This window comes from Panulirus ornatus, chromosome 7 (assembly GCF_036320965.1).
Source record: "Panulirus ornatus isolate Po-2019 chromosome 7, ASM3632096v1, whole genome shotgun sequence".
Taxonomy (NCBI): domain Eukaryota; kingdom Metazoa; phylum Arthropoda; class Malacostraca; order Decapoda; family Palinuridae; genus Panulirus; species Panulirus ornatus.
In genome coordinates, this window is record NC_092230.1 from 41,145,813 (window position 1) to 41,163,296 (window position 17,484).

Sequence of the window (17,484 nt, forward strand, 5' to 3'; positions counted from 1 at the left end):
TACCCACAAAACAACCTCTCCCAATGAAGATGATGAAACTAGATATATTTACATATATTCAAATGCTTGGAATTCATTCTATCCTTCTTATCGTCCTTGGTTAATCTTATCACAACTGCCTTCTCCCCCCCCCCCTCCTCCCCTTGCACGTGTTCCTTCCCGGTGTACGTGTAAAGGTGGTGTACTCTGTAAACCCTCTGACGCCTCCGGCCCTAACACATGGCTACGGGAAATAACGCTCCAAGTGTGGCTGATGAACTGGCGGAGATGTCACTGGAAGACTTTCTCCAGCAGGCAGTGCCGACCCCGGTGGCTGAGGAATACGCCATGCACCGCCAGCCCGCGCTCCCGGGTCACAGCCGAGGCCGCCCCTCGCGGTATGAGTCCAAATTTATTTATTTCAGCAAATGCTGGTAGGGAATTAATGCGTACACCCACTCTTGTTAAGCCCTTCTTTGCTATCGAGGGATAATTGATGAATGTATATCAATTTATTCCCCCCCCCCAAAAAAAAGTACGTGGGAATTTTATCAGCCAGTTTGCTTTATATCCCAATTGAAGTTTTTCAAATTTTCTGACGTAAAGATATATAAGTATTTTAGTTATCATATATATATATATATATATATATATATATATATATATATATATATGATAACTATATATATATATATATATATATATATATATATATATATATATATATATATATATATATATAGCGTATTAAGTAATTTTCAGATACCTAGCAATAAATACATGAATAAATAAATAGATAAACAAATAAATAATATATATATATATATATATATATATATATATATATATATATATTTTTTTTTTTTTTTTTTTTTTTTTTTTTTTTTTTTTTTATACTTTGTCGCTGTCTCCCGCGTTTGCGAGGTAGCGCAAGGAAACAGACGAAAGAAATGCCCCCCCCCCCCATACACATGTACATACACACGTCCACACACGCAAATATACATACCTACACAGCTTTCCATGGTTTACTTCAGACGCTTCACATGCCTTGCTTCAATCCACTGACAGCACGTCAACCCCTGTATACCACATGACTCCAATTCACTCTATTTCTTGCCCTCCTTTCACCCTCCTGCATGTTCAGGCCCCGATCACACAAAATCTTTTTCACTCCATCTTTCCACCTCCAATTTGGTCTCCCTCTTCTCCTCGTTCCCTCCACCTCCGACACATATATCCTCTTGGTCAATCTCTCCTCACTCATTCTCTCCATGTGCCCAAACCATTTCAAAACACCCTCTTCTGCTCTCTCAACCACGCTCTTTTTATTTCCACACATCTCTCTTACCCTTACGTTACTTACTCGATCAAACCACCTCACACCACACATTGTCCTCAAACATCTCATTTCCAGCACATCCATCCTCCTGCGCACATCTCTATCCATAGCCCACGCCTCGCAACCATACAACATTGTTGGAACCACTATTCCCTCAAACATACCCATTTTTGCTTTCCGAGATAGTGTTCTCGACTTCCACACATTTTTCAAGGCTCCCAAAATTTTCGCCCCCTCCCCCACCCTATGATCCACTTCCGCTTCCATGGTTCCATCCGCTGACAGATCCACTCCCAGATATCTAAAACACTTCACTTCCTCCAGTTTTTCTCCATTCAAACTCACCTCCCAATTGACTTGACCCTCACCCCTACTGTACCTAATAACCTTGCTCTTATTCACATTTACTCTCAACTTTCTTCTTCCACACACTTTACCAAACTCAGTCACCAGCTTCTGCAGTTTCTCACATGAATCAGCCACCAGCGCTGTATCATCAGCGAACAACAACTGACTCACTTCCCAAGCTCTCTCATCCCCAACAGACTTCATATATATATATATATATATATATATATATATATATCGTATTTAGTCATCCAGACACCTATCTCATGCCAGGTAACAGTGTATAGGGGTTAGCCTGCTCACAAAGGAGGATACAAAACCTTGCTCTTTTACCATAAATGAGTGGAAAATTAACTGAAATGATACATGTTTGTTATGGTTGATCGTCTTGAACGAAAAGCCTGGTTTACGTGAAAGAGAAGAATCGTCTTTTGAGATTTTCAGAAAGGGAGTTGAAAGAGGTTGCCTACAGGAAAAAGAGAGGCTGTCGTAGTTGTGGGGGGGAAAGTTTGGACTATGGGGGAAAGGAAGGAAACCCTACAAGGCCCGGTGTCAAAAGCCACACAGCAATTATGATTGGTCATGGATGAAATTATGTTGCCGACAAGTGACATTATTTGTCCGGCAAGTTCATTTGCCTTTTATTCTACTGTATCACTGGTTGTATCGACTTTCTAGAAGAAAAGCTGTGATAACTATCAATATTCATACAAATATCAACTCTGAAGAGCGAAGAAATGATCAAATCTGCTTAAATAAGTCCATGAGAAGGGCGGGAAAGATAAGACCCGTCGCCAATTTGAAGTCAAAAGCAAAGTGTTGAGTTGAAACAGTTAAACCAATCAACCTTACCTAACCTCTCAACTAGGGATTGAACGACCGACCCAAGCCTATATTAACTTAACCCTTGCTTACCTCAAGGTAACCCTAACTTACCTAACCCAGAGATGGCACAAGGGTAAAGAAACTTGTCGGTAAAATAATGTCCGACTCACGTTTGTCCAGTCGACATGATAATTTCTCCTATGTTTCTGTTTAATATAACACTAAGGGAAAAGCAATCCATAAGGTGAAATTAAGAAAGGTGAACTCTCTAATTACTACCAGTGTACAAGGGTAAATAGAATATATTACCATTGTAATATTAGCTTTTTTTTTTTTTAGTTAGGCTTGCGATGGCCGCTACGAAAAAGGCAATGGTGCGGAAAGTTATTGGAACCTTATGGTTGTTTAGAAATATATTCCCCCTGGGGATCTTAGCTGAAATATAGGAAAAAGGGCAATGGTGTGGAAAGTTATTAGAACCTTATGGTTGTTTAGAAATATATTCTCCCCTGGGGATCTTAGCTGAAATATAGGAAAAAGGGCAATGGTGTGGAAAGTTATTAGAACCTTATGGTTGTTTAGAAATATTTTCCCCCTGGGGATCTTAGCTAAGATATAGATAATACACAATTGGTCATTATACTGGAGGTTTACAGACAGCGTAACAAGTAGGGTGTCAGGAATGGAAGGAACATAATTGAATACAGATCAAGGGTAAACTAAGGCAAGACAAACTGTTCTGCTTCTAGGTAAACATCGACTGGCATCATCAATATGGTGCTTAGTGGCGAATTGGTAGTTAAAAGGGCTGTTATTTTCTGTGGCCAGTACACGCACTTTAGGTTGGTGGAGATAATGATATGCTGTCACTGAGTGAAGTTTTAAACATACAGGATATGGATACCCAGAGTGGAATTTGTGCTGTGTGTGACCAAATGAGTTTTAATGTAACGAGGAGTTGGTTGGCGGTAGATTGGATGATTGTTACAATCACTATGGGGTTGTTCCGTCAATCGTAATTACCAGTTATATTATCACGAAGCTTATTATAATTACACACCATCGTTATTGAAGGAGTGTGGTGAATACGTAAAGTGTGTGGGCGAAAAACGGTGAAACATACTGAAAATAAAAACCTGTGTTGTCCTTGGTTGAAATATGAGAGTCGAAGAATAGAATAATGTTGGACAAATGTGTGAGGAAGTGTATAAATCACACAGGTGGCCTTTTTTTTTTTTTTTAATATAGATTGGTGGAGAGACAATCAATGAGGCAGCTTAAGGGTGAGTGAAGGGAGGACATACCATTATGAGCACCAGGTAGACGCGAGGCTACATATTACAGTAGCACCAACCATAGTCTTTGGACGTTAACCGGCTACGCTATAGAAAGGCTATAGGCTATAGCCTCTGTGGGGTTGTTGATATAGCATCCTCTGTGGGGTTGTTGATGTAGAATGAAGGTTAATATAGGAGTGGAGGGGAAGAGATATTAGCTTATAAATTTATGTGAGGGAAGGAGTGCTGAGGTGGAGTGGGAAGTAAGAGGGACTGATGGTTGTGAAGTGGGAGGGAGAGAAACAGGACTCAAGGCAGGTGGAATGGAAGGAGTGAGAGAGGTGAACGGAAAATAAGACATGAATAGATGTTTATTTATCTATAAACATGGAAAATGATCTGTGGCATGGGAGAAGGGGCTTTATGGCTAGGGGTGGGTAGGTAGGTGGAGGCTAACACACACTGTAGTTTAGGTTCATGGTGGATAACAGATAGGCCCAGATGTTGCTCATGGGAACCAGAGTTTATATCACTAAGATGATGGAGTAATTACTGATGGTGTTGTTACAGTGTAAAGGGAAATAGATCATTGTTGGCCTCTCCAGGCATATGCATGCATGCATATATATATATATATATATATATATATATATATATATATATATATATATATATATATATATATACGTTGAGATGTATAGGTATGTATATATGCGTGTATGGACGTGTATGTATATACATGTGTATGTCTGGGTGGGTTGGGCCAATCCTTCGTCTGTTTCCTTGCGCTACTTCGCTAACGCGAGAGACAGCGACAAAGTATAATAAATAAATAATAAAATAATATATATATATATATATATATATATATATATATATATATATATATATATATATATATATATTAGGGGGAGGGTGATGTGTATTACATATGTAATTCTCTCTCTCTCTCTCTCTCTCTCTCCACTGATACTCCCATCTCCTGGGCAGGTGTGGTGGCCGGCGCGGGCTAGGGGGACGCGGACAGGGGGTGACCTCCCCCAGCAGGATATTCAGCAGGGGCGGGGTGAGAGCTGGGGTCATGATGGCTTACGAGAGCTCCTACGGCCGCCGACACTCCTCCTCCCACAGGACACCCCAGCCGCTCCCTAATGAATCCGTACTGACGATGGGCAGTCGCGATGGTTCTTCTGTAAGTACAAGGGAAGGGGGAAAATATAAATAAATAAATAAGTAAATATATATATATATATATATATATATATATATATATATATATATATATATATATATATATATATATATATATATATATATCTTTCATACTATTCGCCATTACCCGCGTTAGCGAGGTAGCGTTAAGAACAGAGGACTGGGCCTTTGAGGGAATATCCTCACCTGGCCCCCTTCTCTGTTCCTTCTTCTGGAGAATTAAAAAGAAAAAAAAGAGAGGAGGATTTCCAGCCCCCCCCCCCCCCGCTCCCTTCTCTTTTAGTCCCCTTCTACGACACACAGGGAATACGTGGGAAGTATTCTTTCTCCCCATCCCCAGGGATAATGTATATATATATATATATATATATATATATATATATATATATATATATATATATATATATATATATATATGTGTGTGTGTGTGTGTGTGTGTGTGTGCGTGTGTGTGTGTGTGTGTGTGTGTGTGTGTGTGTGTGAGAGAGAGAGAGAGAGAGAGAGAGAGAGAGAGAGAGAGAGAGAGAGAGAGATCGTGTATGGACACTGCTAGGAAAGAGTGCAAATGATTGGGAGGAGTACAAAGGAAATTAGCAAGAGATCAAGACAAAGGTGCGAGAGTTGAAGAAATGGGCAAATGAGAGATGGAGTGATAGTGAACCAACGCTTTCTTGGTGTGAGCTTTTAGAACCTGGATGCAGTGGAAATGGGAAAGGTGGACATGTTGGAAATATATGACTGCACACTGTATATAGTATAGTGTGTGTGGGGCGCGGGCTTGATCGCCGTAAGAGAAAAAGGTGTGGTCATAAATGCGGCCTGAAAAGAATGCGTTGAAAAATGGTATGGACAATATGGAGAGGATGAGTGCAGAAAGACGAACAGAGTAAATCTATTTTACGTATCAAGAATGGAAGGTGGAAGGACAGATTTTTTTTTCTCCCGCCATTACTCGCGTAGACCTTGAATGGAAGCAGTCACACGATCAACTTCCATGTATCGATATCCAAGATAGATAATTGCTAGCATTGTACGCACCACAGGGGAAAGATTGGGCGGGGACTCAAGAAGGAGGCGTGTCCCTAGACATGGAGGCGATACTGACCCATGGCCGGCCTGAGTTAACGTTCGTTCTGAACCAGACGCTCCCCATGTCTCCTGGGCAACGGTGCCACTTCCTACCCGTGCCTGATGTGCATGACGTACGACGTAACACTATACTCAAGGTCAGTCACCCACCAGTTGACACTACATTATTTTATAAAGTTGACTTTTACTATTTAAGAAATACTCTTATGGGTAGATTTACCATCGTTAAAGAGGGTTTCTTCATATTGATTTTGACTTACCCCAGGCTGGAAAAAATGTCGTAACTCTACCCACAGTTAATATTCTTAAATCGGTCCATATTGACTAACAAAATGAACAATAAGGTCAAAATTACAGGTATTTGAAATTATTTACTTCATAATACGGACCCCCCCTGCTAGCCGTATGTTGTTTACTGTCGTACTCGTGATGCTGTGAATCCCCTGCCACACGTACGACGTTCTGGTGTGAACCCCTTGCCAGCCGTATGATGTAGCCTTTTTTTTATCTTTTTTTTCCCATGATGCTGTCGATCCCCCCCTGCCAGCTGCTGTCGGGCATGCTGAACTCGGGAGAGCGCGGTGTGGTGTACATGGGCGTGAGGGCGGACGGGCGCGTGGAGGGCATCAACTGCGAGGCGCAAACTGTGGCCCAGTTCGTGGAGGGACTCATGAAGACCATCCAGTTGTACCTGATGCCCTTACTCCACTCCCCGCCTTATGGTAAGTCTAACCACCATCCCGTTTCACTCTCCCCCCAAAACTAAAGCCTAGCCTCCATACCCAACCCTGCGGTAAACTCCCCCATGATGCCCTTGCAGTACGACAACTCCTTCCCCAGATGATGCCGCCATCAACAACACCTGTCACCACAACAGCTTATACTAGTCAACAACAGTTATCAACATCACTGATATTATAACCACCTACAGTAACTACAGTTCAACACCAGTCAACCTCGTCATTAATGCTCCACCCATTACCCCAGACATACAACTTTTAAATGTTTTTTTTGTCAGTAATGCTTCACTTGATAGCCCAGACATAATACTTTTAAATGTTTTTTTTTTCTCAATTTGGTCAAGTTTTCTTAATTTTCCGTGGCATTATTCAGTTTTGTTCATGTTATTGGGTTTGTGCCATTTCCCTCTACCAAGATCTAAGTCTCTTTTTTTTTTTTTTTTTAGAAAACGACAAAAAACTGGTACAAATAACAAAAAAAATTACATTGACATTAAAAGACTTACATTAGATCGTAAATATAATTAGTATGTTAACTTCATTGTCACATTTCTCCCTACATTACTATCATTGTGATTATTAATAACATTACCACTTATTTGATCTATGTTAGTACAATTAACAACTGTTATTAGTCCAACGAATATTAATGAATCGCATTGAACTGTATGATTTATGTCTTTATGTGTGTGTGTGTGTGTGTGTGTGCTGTTTAATGTTTTCCTTTAGGTTTAACAATCTAACGTATTAGTGATATTATTATTACTGTTAGATTATTATTATTATTATTATTATTATTATTATTATTATTATTATTATTATCATTATTATTATTATTATTATTATTTTACAGCTGCTAGTTATATTTTGTAATCATATAGTTTATTTTTCAAGTATCGCCAACCAATTTGCTATAATTTCTGCTCGAATTCGTAAATGAGATTTTATCATGAATAATTTTCAGTACTGAAAAACATTATTACCAAACATGTGATCCAGTTATTATTATTTTTAGAAGTATTAATCCAAGCATAGGCAATACTATGAACAGTCCCGAATAAAATAGTATGTTGATAATGAGATGTTTCCTAATGTTAATGGTGTTTCAGGAGTGCGGTACACCAACGTGGTGACGGCCAGCGGACAACTCCTGAACAACGTGTGGGTGGTGGAGCTGCACGCCATTCCGCGGGTGGTACGCGCGTTTGTTCTCGAATGTGACGCACAACTTTGGGCATAATCAAGCTGTCTCTGCTTGATGTACATAAAGGGTAAAAAAATAAAGATACTAATTTCTTTAATATATTCCAACCGAGAGTCGCAAGTTTCACATGTGAGTTTAACTTATGGTTTGAATGTCAAAAAAAATCGGTAATTTGTTTAAATCTACATTAAGCAGAGATAGCCCACTGGTGTGTTGATTTTTGCCCAAGTTGTGCGTCACTAGGCCACTTCAAGTTAAATAGTTTTTGATTATAACATTCTCTCTCTCTCTCTCTCTCTCTCTCTCTCTCTCTCTCTCTCTCTCTCTCTCTCTCTCTCTCTCAGTTGCCTTCATTTTTTACTTTTTTTCCAGTAAAATTAATTTTTTATACTACAAAACCTATTTGTAATTATTCTCTTTCAGATTCAACGGTTTCTCTTGTTTCATGGTTTCAAATACTATCTTTTTTGTTGTTGTTGGCACGCTACAAGGAAGAAAATTCAGCATCACAGGTTCCCCAAGTGTTTGTCCTCATTTTGGTTAATTATGTTCTGTAGTTTGAACTGTTGCGTTGAGATCGATTTTCATTTGTCTTCACTTGTGATATTGAAGCTGACATAGGTCGGATGTCTGGTATACAAGCACATATACACACACACACACACACACACACACACATATATATATATATATATATATATATATATATATATATATATATATATATATATATATATATATAGTATTCTCAAGTAGAGCATCTCGTAAGTCTGTGTATTTTTTAAATAATTTATTTTCAATCTCAGGGCTCCGTTTAACGGCCGTTTTCTATCTTTTTTTTATATATCCAAGGGAGACTAAAATATTTCGGTAACCCTACGTGTCACTGTCGCACATCATCGTCCACATAGTCCTACCCATCTTGAAACACCTTCCCCACCCCTCGTAATCTTTAATCCTCATGAGACATAGATTTTCTTTGAAGACAGATCACTGTGTGGTCTTAATACTTTCTATCTGTCGTTAATTTACGCAAAAAAAAAAAAAATGTATTTTGTAGCGACCCTGTTTGTATACGAGGTCGGTCTTGCAGGAGCACTACTACAACCCCGTCATGGACATGACGTACTACATCCGCCAGGGCACGGAGACCAAGGACCTGCCCTTCACCACCTTCTGCCACGTCGTCGAAGCCACCGCCTACAAGCCCTTCGAGGAGGAGGTCAGCAAGCTGGAGGAGAAGGTGAAGTTCCTGAAGAAGGCGCTGGAGGAGAAGGGTTTCGACACCTCGTCCGTGGGGCCCCACGTGTGTGACGACTGCTGGTTCAACGACTGCCCAACCCAGTGTTACGGTAAACCTCTCATTGTGGAGAAAGCCCAGGGACTTGGCCCTTTCTTCGCTATGGATGAGAGTCGGGAGGCCCTCATTGATGAGGAGGGCGTTTAAATGAGGGACTGCTTCGTGGAGTCCATAGTGAGGCACTGCTTTGTGGTGTCCGTCATGAGGCACTGCTTCGTGGAGTCCAACATGAGGCACTGCTTCGTGGAGTTCATCATGAGGCACTGCTTCGTGGAGTCCAACATGAGGCACTGCTTCGAGTCCAACATGAGGCACTGCTTCGTGGAGTCCATCATGAGGCACTGCTTTGTGGAGTCCATCATGAGGCACTGCTTCGAGTCCCAACATGAGGCACTGCTTCGTGGAGTCCAACATGAGGCACTGCTTCGTGGAGTTCATCATGAGGCACTGCTTCGTGGAGTCCAACATGAGGCACTGCTTCGAGTCCAACATGAGGCACTGCTTCGTGGAGTCCGTCATGAGGCACTGCTTCGTGGAGTCCATCATGAGGCACTGCTTCGTGGAGTCCATCATGAGGCACTGCTTCGAGTCCAACATGAGGCACTGCTTCGTGGAGTCCAACATGAGGCACTGCTTCGTGGAGTTCATCATGAGGCACTGCTTCGTGGAGTCCAACATGAGGCACTGCTTCGAGTCCAACATGAGGCACTGCTTCGTGGAGTCCATCATGAGGCACTGCTTCGTGGAGTCCATCATGAGGCACTGCTTCGAGTCCCAACATGAGGCACTGCTTCGTGGAGTCCAACATGAGGCACTGCTTCGTGGAGTTCATCATGAGGCACTGCTTCGTGGAGTCCAACATGAGGCACTGCTTCGAGTCCAACATGAGGCACTGCTTCGTGGAGTCCATCATGAGGCACTGCTTCGTGGAGTCCATCATGAGGCACTGCTTCGTGGAGTCCAACATGAGGCACTGCTTCGTGGAGTCCATCATGAGGCACTGCTTCGTGGAGTCCAACATGAGGCACTGCTTCGTGGAGTCCGTCATGAGGCACTGCTTCGTGGAGTCCGTCATGAGGCACTGCTTCGTGGAGTCCATCATGAGGCACTGCTTCGTGGAGTCCGTCATGAGGCACTGCTTCGTGGAGTCCATCATGAGGCACTGCTTCGTGGAGTCCGTCATGAGGCACTGCTTCGTGGAGTCCATCATGAGGCACTGCTTCGTGGAGTCCATCATGAGGCACTGCTTCGTGGAGTCCATCATGAGGCACTGCTTCGTGGAGTCCGTCATGAGGCACTGCTTCGTGGGGTCCGTCATGAGGCACTGCTTCGTGGAGTCCATCATGAGGCACTGCTTCGTGGAGTCCATCATGAGGCACTGCTTCGTGGAGTCCGTCATGAGGCACTGCTTCGTGGAGTCCGTCATGAGGCACTGCTTCGTGGATTCCATAGTGAGGCACTGCTTCGTGGAGTCCATCATGAGGCACTGCTTCGTCGAGCCCCTAATGAGGCCTACCTTCAAGGCAATGAGGGGTTCTTTAATGAGGTCATTTAGTGAAATCCAAGTCCCACGATGAGGTGCTGTTGTTAGTAAGCGAAGTCCATTATGAGGTAGTGAAGAACTCCCTCGGTGAACGAAGTCCGTAATGAGGTCAACCATCGTGAGTGAAGTCCAGAATGAGGTCATACATAGTGAATGAAGTCCTCAGTGTTAAGGGAAGTCCGTGACGAAGTCATGTTTGATGAGGGAGACTCATTATGAGGTTCTTCGTAGTAGCAGACTTAAGGAAATATTGACACATCGTAAAAGAAGAGAGAAATGAAAACACGATTGAGAACCAAACCAAACGGAGAAAGCACAAAAAAATCCCGTGGATTATATATATATATATATATATATATATATATATATATATATATATATGCCCCTTTTCATTTCACGAGTTCAGAATAAAACTGAAAATAATCTGAAGACAATTCAGAGAAGAAAAACCCAATCAATTTAATTTCAGAAGAAAACAATCAGGAGTAAATTTCAGAAACAAATAATCTACGTAATTTCAGAAACAAAAGAATTAGATATTTCAGAAAGAATTTTAACCTGGAGATTGTTTCAGAAACAAAAATAATTACGCAATTTTCAGAAACTACATAAAAAAAAGGAATTTATTTTTTTTTGTGTTAAGACAAGAGTCTTGTTCAGTGGCATTGTAAGATACATTATGTATGTATTATGTGCATAGAGCAATGACTTTCCATTTCTTTTGTGATGAATATACAATTACTTTACCGGATTAATCCCAAGTGACTTAAAAAAGTGTATCATGACTTGTGTGTGTGTGTGTGTGTGTGTTTCCTGGAAATAAAAAAAATAGACCTAAAAAAAATATTTATTATCTGTTTTCCTTCCTGGTGTTTACCTTTGCTCGAGATGTGGTCGTACGCTAAAAGGTCGTCGCCCAATTTTCGCCATAATTCTTAAGTCTGTTTTTTATATCTTAAGATCACGAGGGTACGACCCCTTGAGCACGACGGTACGACCCTTGAGCGTACCGTTGCGCTCAAGGGTCGTACCATAATGCTTAAGGGTCGTGCCGTCGTGCTCAAGGGTCGTATCGTCGTGCTCAAGGGTCGTACCATCATGGTACTCAAGGGCCGTACCACCATGGTGCTCAAGGGTCGTACCGTACCGTCATAGTGCTCAAGGGTCGTACCATCATGGTGCTCAAGGGTCGTACCGTACCATCATGGTGCTCAAGGGTCGTACCGTACCATCATGGTGCTCAAGGGTCGTACCACAGTGCTCAAGGGTCGTACCATCATTGTGCTCAAGGGTCGTACCATCATGGTGCTCAAGGGTCGTCTGGGCTGGTGTACACGCAGCTCCTGTGCAATATACATGAGCAAAAGTCTTGGCTGTGTTTGCACCTACTTCTGTATGCATTGCTGCGTCTTGAATTAATTTTCAACGTTAAATTCCGATCTTACATCTTTCCTACACAAGTCTTCCTTTACTCCCGAGATGAAGCGTGTGCTGCAAACCTTTGTCGAAAATGTCTTGTCTTAAAGTAAGAAGGAAAAAAAGGAAAATATAATCTTTTAAAATAACGTATATGTAGATATACTTTTAATCTGGGTATATTTTAGTAAGTATATTGGAGTAACATAATCTTCGTTGTGGAAGAAAAAAACATAAAAATTGACCAAGAGGAAGAATTTGAAGCAAGATGAAATTAAGTAAAAATAAAGGTAATCTAATTCGTTTCTTCCATATATATTTACGAATGTTAAAGTATATATATGTCTAGCGTAGTATCATCCAAATACACGAAAGGTAATTTAAATTCACTCTCGTAAGATTCAGTGAAAGTAATCAGAAAACGAGAAGAGAAAAAAAATAGCATTTTTTTCCCCCGATTGGAAAAGTGCGAGTAATTGAAGATCAGAGAATGAGAATATAGGAAATTAAGACAGAGGAAAAAAGGGGGAAAAAAATAGCCAAGCTGATGACCTAACGATGTGGGAATCACGAAGTAATTTTACCATTTCGTGCGACCAGCCACCGGTACGATCATGTGTACACGAGTTACCCATTCACGCGAAAATACGTTTTCTTTGAAGCGATATCGGCGCGGGATGTGTTCATCGTGTTTTTGCGTTGTAAACAAGCGCGTGGTGATTTACGGTGTATGGCCTGCTTATTTTTCAAGTGCGCTACTTCCCCCCTGTGTACGATATCCTCAAACAACGAAACAATCGCGTGTATTTATAGAATACGCGTACCTAACACAACAAAACATTTTCTTTAGTGTCCGTATAAAAAATGAATTTTAGCCGTTTTCTGTGAGCGTATTGTCTACCAGGGCCCTTTGTTGTGAAAAGAATAATGGAGATATATGTTGTCTTATTAGGTTGGTCTGTACACCAGAGAGATCGTAATTTTGACTAAAGTATTAAGGGTAAGACGTAGATTATAATTAGGATTAATTATTTTACTTTTTTTACACGTAGTAGATGACATATCAACTGACGAAAATGGCATCGTAATGGTAGATGTTCAGTACACCACAGTCAAGGTTTGTCCGCATAACCTTTAAGTTACGTTTAGATTACCTTTAAATCACGTTTGAAATAAGCTTTAAATTACGTTTGAATTAGCTTTAAATTACGTTTGAATTATCTTTAAATTACGTTTGAATTACCTTTGAATTACGTTTGAATTACCTTTAGATTACTTTTGAATTACGTTTGAATTACCTTTGAATTAAGTTTGAATTACCTTTGAACTACGCTTGAATTACCTTTGAATTACGCTTAAATTACCTTTGAATTACGTTCGAATTACCTTTACGTTTAAATTACCAGGTGGCATGACTCGTTAAACAATACTCACAATTAACGCTTGAAACCTAACTTTAAAAGAACGTTCGTTTATGTTCGACTAAGCTAGGTTTAAGTTTTAAGGGATTCGAACTAGGTTTTCTTACAATATCTATCTATTCTTTTACGGGGAAACAAAATCCAACAGAAGTAAAATGATTTTCGTCGATTCGTATCAGATATTTCATTTTTTCGCTGCGTTTTCAAATCAAGTAATCACCCAGTTCGGAAAACACGTTAAGCTAATCCGGATATGTGAAGGCAATGCTTCCAACGTATCCGTTCTGAATCTACAAATTGTATAGGACTTTAGTAAGAAATTTAAGAGCCCTCGAGGAAAATGTAATTCAAATTTGCACTAGGCTACATATCTTCTACTACCACTACTACTACTACTACTACTACTAATAATAATACTACTATTAATAGTAACGAAAGGATGGACGAGGTGTTCCAACAGTGATGATCACTGGAGACGATAGAAGACGCACGACACTTTATTGTTAACGGTACGATACTTAAAATCCTTGCCATCAGGTGAGCGTACGATACTTAAAACCCTTGCCATTTGCGAGTGTACGATACTCATACACTTGCCATCATGAGAGTGTACGATACTTAAAACCCTTACCATCAGGTGAGTGTACGATACTTAAAACCCTTACCATTTGCGAGCGTACGATACTCATACACTTGCCATCAGGCGAGCGTACGATACTCATACACTTGCCATAATGCGAGCGTACGGTACTTAAAACCCTTACCATTTGCGAGCGTACGATACTCATACACTTGCCATCAGGCGAGCGTACGATACTCATACACTTGCCATAATGCGAGCGTACGATACTTAAAACCCTTGCCATTTGCGAGTGTACGATACTCATACACTTGCCATCATGAGAGTGTACGATACTTAAAACCCTTACCATCAGGTGAGTGTACGATACTTAAAACCCTTACCATTTGCGAGCGTACGATACTCATACACTTGCCATCAGGCGAGCGTACGATACTCATACACTTGCCATAATGCGAGCGTACGATACTTAAAACCCTTACCATTTGCGAGCGTACGATACTCATACACTTGCCATCAGGCGAGCGTACGATACTCATACACTTGCCATAATGCGAGCGTACGATACTTAAAACCCTTACCATCAGGTGAGTGTACGATACTTAAAACTCTTGCCATTTGCGAACGTACGATACTCATACACTTGCCACCAAGCGAGCGTACGATACTCATACTCTTGCCATCATGCGAGTGTACGATACTTAAAACCCTTACCATTTGCGAGCGTACGATACTCATACACTTGCCACCAAGCGAGCGAGTTTGCCATTTAAAAAAAATAGTGAAGTTGGATTTAATGAACTCACCTTGTAACCACGAACGCTGTAATTATCTGGTTAATGACATCTGCTAAAGACTTTGGGACGTGATCTTTGTGTTAAGTCCTTTTTTCGCTTTCCCGCTTACTTAGATGAGCACGGCGGCCGCCAGGTGCACATGTGGCGCTGCTGTCGGTAATTCCTTCCCCCCCTCCCCCCCACAGACTCCCACAGCCAGGTGTAGACCCCACAGACAAGGGAGGCCAGCCAGTCCCTCCCCCCCACAGACGTAGAGAGAGAGAGAGAGAGAGAGAGAGAGAGAGAGAGAGAGAGAGAGAGAGAGAGAGAGAGAGAGAGAGAGAGAGAGAGAGAGAGAGATGAACACCATTTCTCAATCGCTCGCGGCACATACACCTGTCCTGGGTACACCCCACGTTGGAGGGGGGACACACATACACCTGCCCTGGGTACACACCCGACGTTGGAGGGAGACACACATACACCTGCCCTGGGTACACCCCACGTTGGAGGGGGACACACATACACCTGCCCTGGGTACACCCCACGTTGGAGGGGGACACACATACACCTGCCCTGGGTACACCCCACGTTGGAGGGGGGACACACATACACCTGCCCTGGGTACACCCCACGTTGGAGGGGGACACACGTACACCTGCCCTGGGTACACACCCCACGTTGGAGGGGGGACACACATACACCTGCCCTGGGTACACCCCACGTTGGAGGGGGACACACGTACACCTGCCCTGGGTACACACCCCACGTTGGAGGGGGACACACATACACCTGCCCTGGGTACACACCACGTTGGTGGGGGACCCACATACACCTGCCCTGGGTACACCCCACGTTGGTGGGGGGACACACATACACCTGCCCTGGGTACACCCCACGTTGGAGGGAGACACACATACACCTGCCCTGGGTACACCCCACGTTGGTGGGGGGACACACATACACCTGCCCTGGGTACACCCCACGTTGGAGGGGGACACACATACACCTGCCCTGGGTACACCCCACGTTGGTGGGGGGACACACATACACCTGCCCTGGGTACACCCCACGTTGGTGGGGGGACACACATACACCTGCCCTGGGTACACCCCACGTTGGAGGGGGGACACACATACACCTGCCCTGGGTACACCCCACGTTGGTGGGGGACACACATACACCTGCCCTGGGTACACCCGACGTTGGTGGGGGACACACATACACCTGCCCTGGGTACACCCCACGTTGGTGGGGGACACACATACACCTGCCCTGGGTACACCCCACGTTGGTGGGGGACACACATACACCTGCCCTGGGTACACCCCACGTTGGTGGGGGACACACATACACCTGCCCTGGGTACACCCCACGTTGGAGGGGGACACACATACACCTGCCCTGGGTACACCCCACGTTGGTGGGGGGACACACATACACCTGCCCTGGGTACACCCCACGTTGGTGGGGGACACACATACACCTGCCCTGGGTACACCCCACGTTGGTGGGGGACACACATACACCTGCCCTGGGTACACCCCACGTTGGAGGGGGACACACATACACCTGCCCTGGGTACACCCCACGTTGGTGGGGGACACACATACACCTGCCCTGGGTACACCCCACGTTGGAGGAGGGACACACATACACCTGCCCTAGGTACACCCCACGTTGGTGGGGGACACACATACACCTGCCCTGGGTACACACCACGTTGGAGGGGAGACACACATACACCTGCCCTGGGTACACCCCACGTTGGAGGAGGGACACACATACACCTGCCCTGGGTACACACCACGTTGCAGGGGGACACACATACACCTGCCCTGGGTACACACCACGTTGCAGGGGGACACACATACACCTGCCCTGGGTACACACCACGTTGGAGGGGAGACACACATACACCTGCCCTGGGTACACCCCACGTTGGTGGGGGACACACATATACACCTGCCCTGGGTACACCCCACGTTGGTGGGGGACACACGTACACCTGCCCTGGGTACCCCCCACGTTGGTGGGGGACACACATACACCTGCCCTGGGTACACACCACGTTGGAGGAGGGACACACATACACCTGCCCTGGGTACACCCTACGTTGGAGGAGGGACACACATACACCTGCCCTGGGTACACACCACGTTGGAGGGGGACACACATACACCTGCCCTGGGTACACCCCACGTTGGTGGGGGACACACATACACCTGCCCTGGGTACACACCACGTTGGAGGGGAGACACACATACACCTGCCCTGGGTACACCCCCGACGTTGGAGGGGGGACACACATACACCTGCCCTGGGTACACCCCCGACGTTGGAGGGGGACACACATACACCTGCCCTGGGTACACCCCACGTTGGAGGGGGACACACATACACCTGCCCTGGGTACACCCCCGACGTTGGAG

General features: G+C 43.7%; 1 protein-coding gene across 1 annotated transcript; it reads left to right on the forward strand.

The window, feature by feature from the left end:
• Positions 1 to 119: 119 nt before the first annotated feature.
• LOC139749561 (uncharacterized) lies at positions 120 to 9,641 on the forward strand. The gene is made up of 6 exons (XM_071663587.1): positions 120 to 377; positions 4,762 to 4,963; positions 6,027 to 6,209; positions 6,620 to 6,794; positions 7,922 to 8,007; positions 9,110 to 9,641. Exons 1-6 carry the CDS (start codon positions 220 to 222, stop codon positions 9,461 to 9,463), a joined length of 1,158 nt encoding a protein of 385 aa, XP_071519688.1. The 5' UTR covers positions 120 to 219; the 3' UTR covers positions 9,464 to 9,641.
• Positions 9,642 to 17,484: the final 7,843 nt, after the last annotated feature.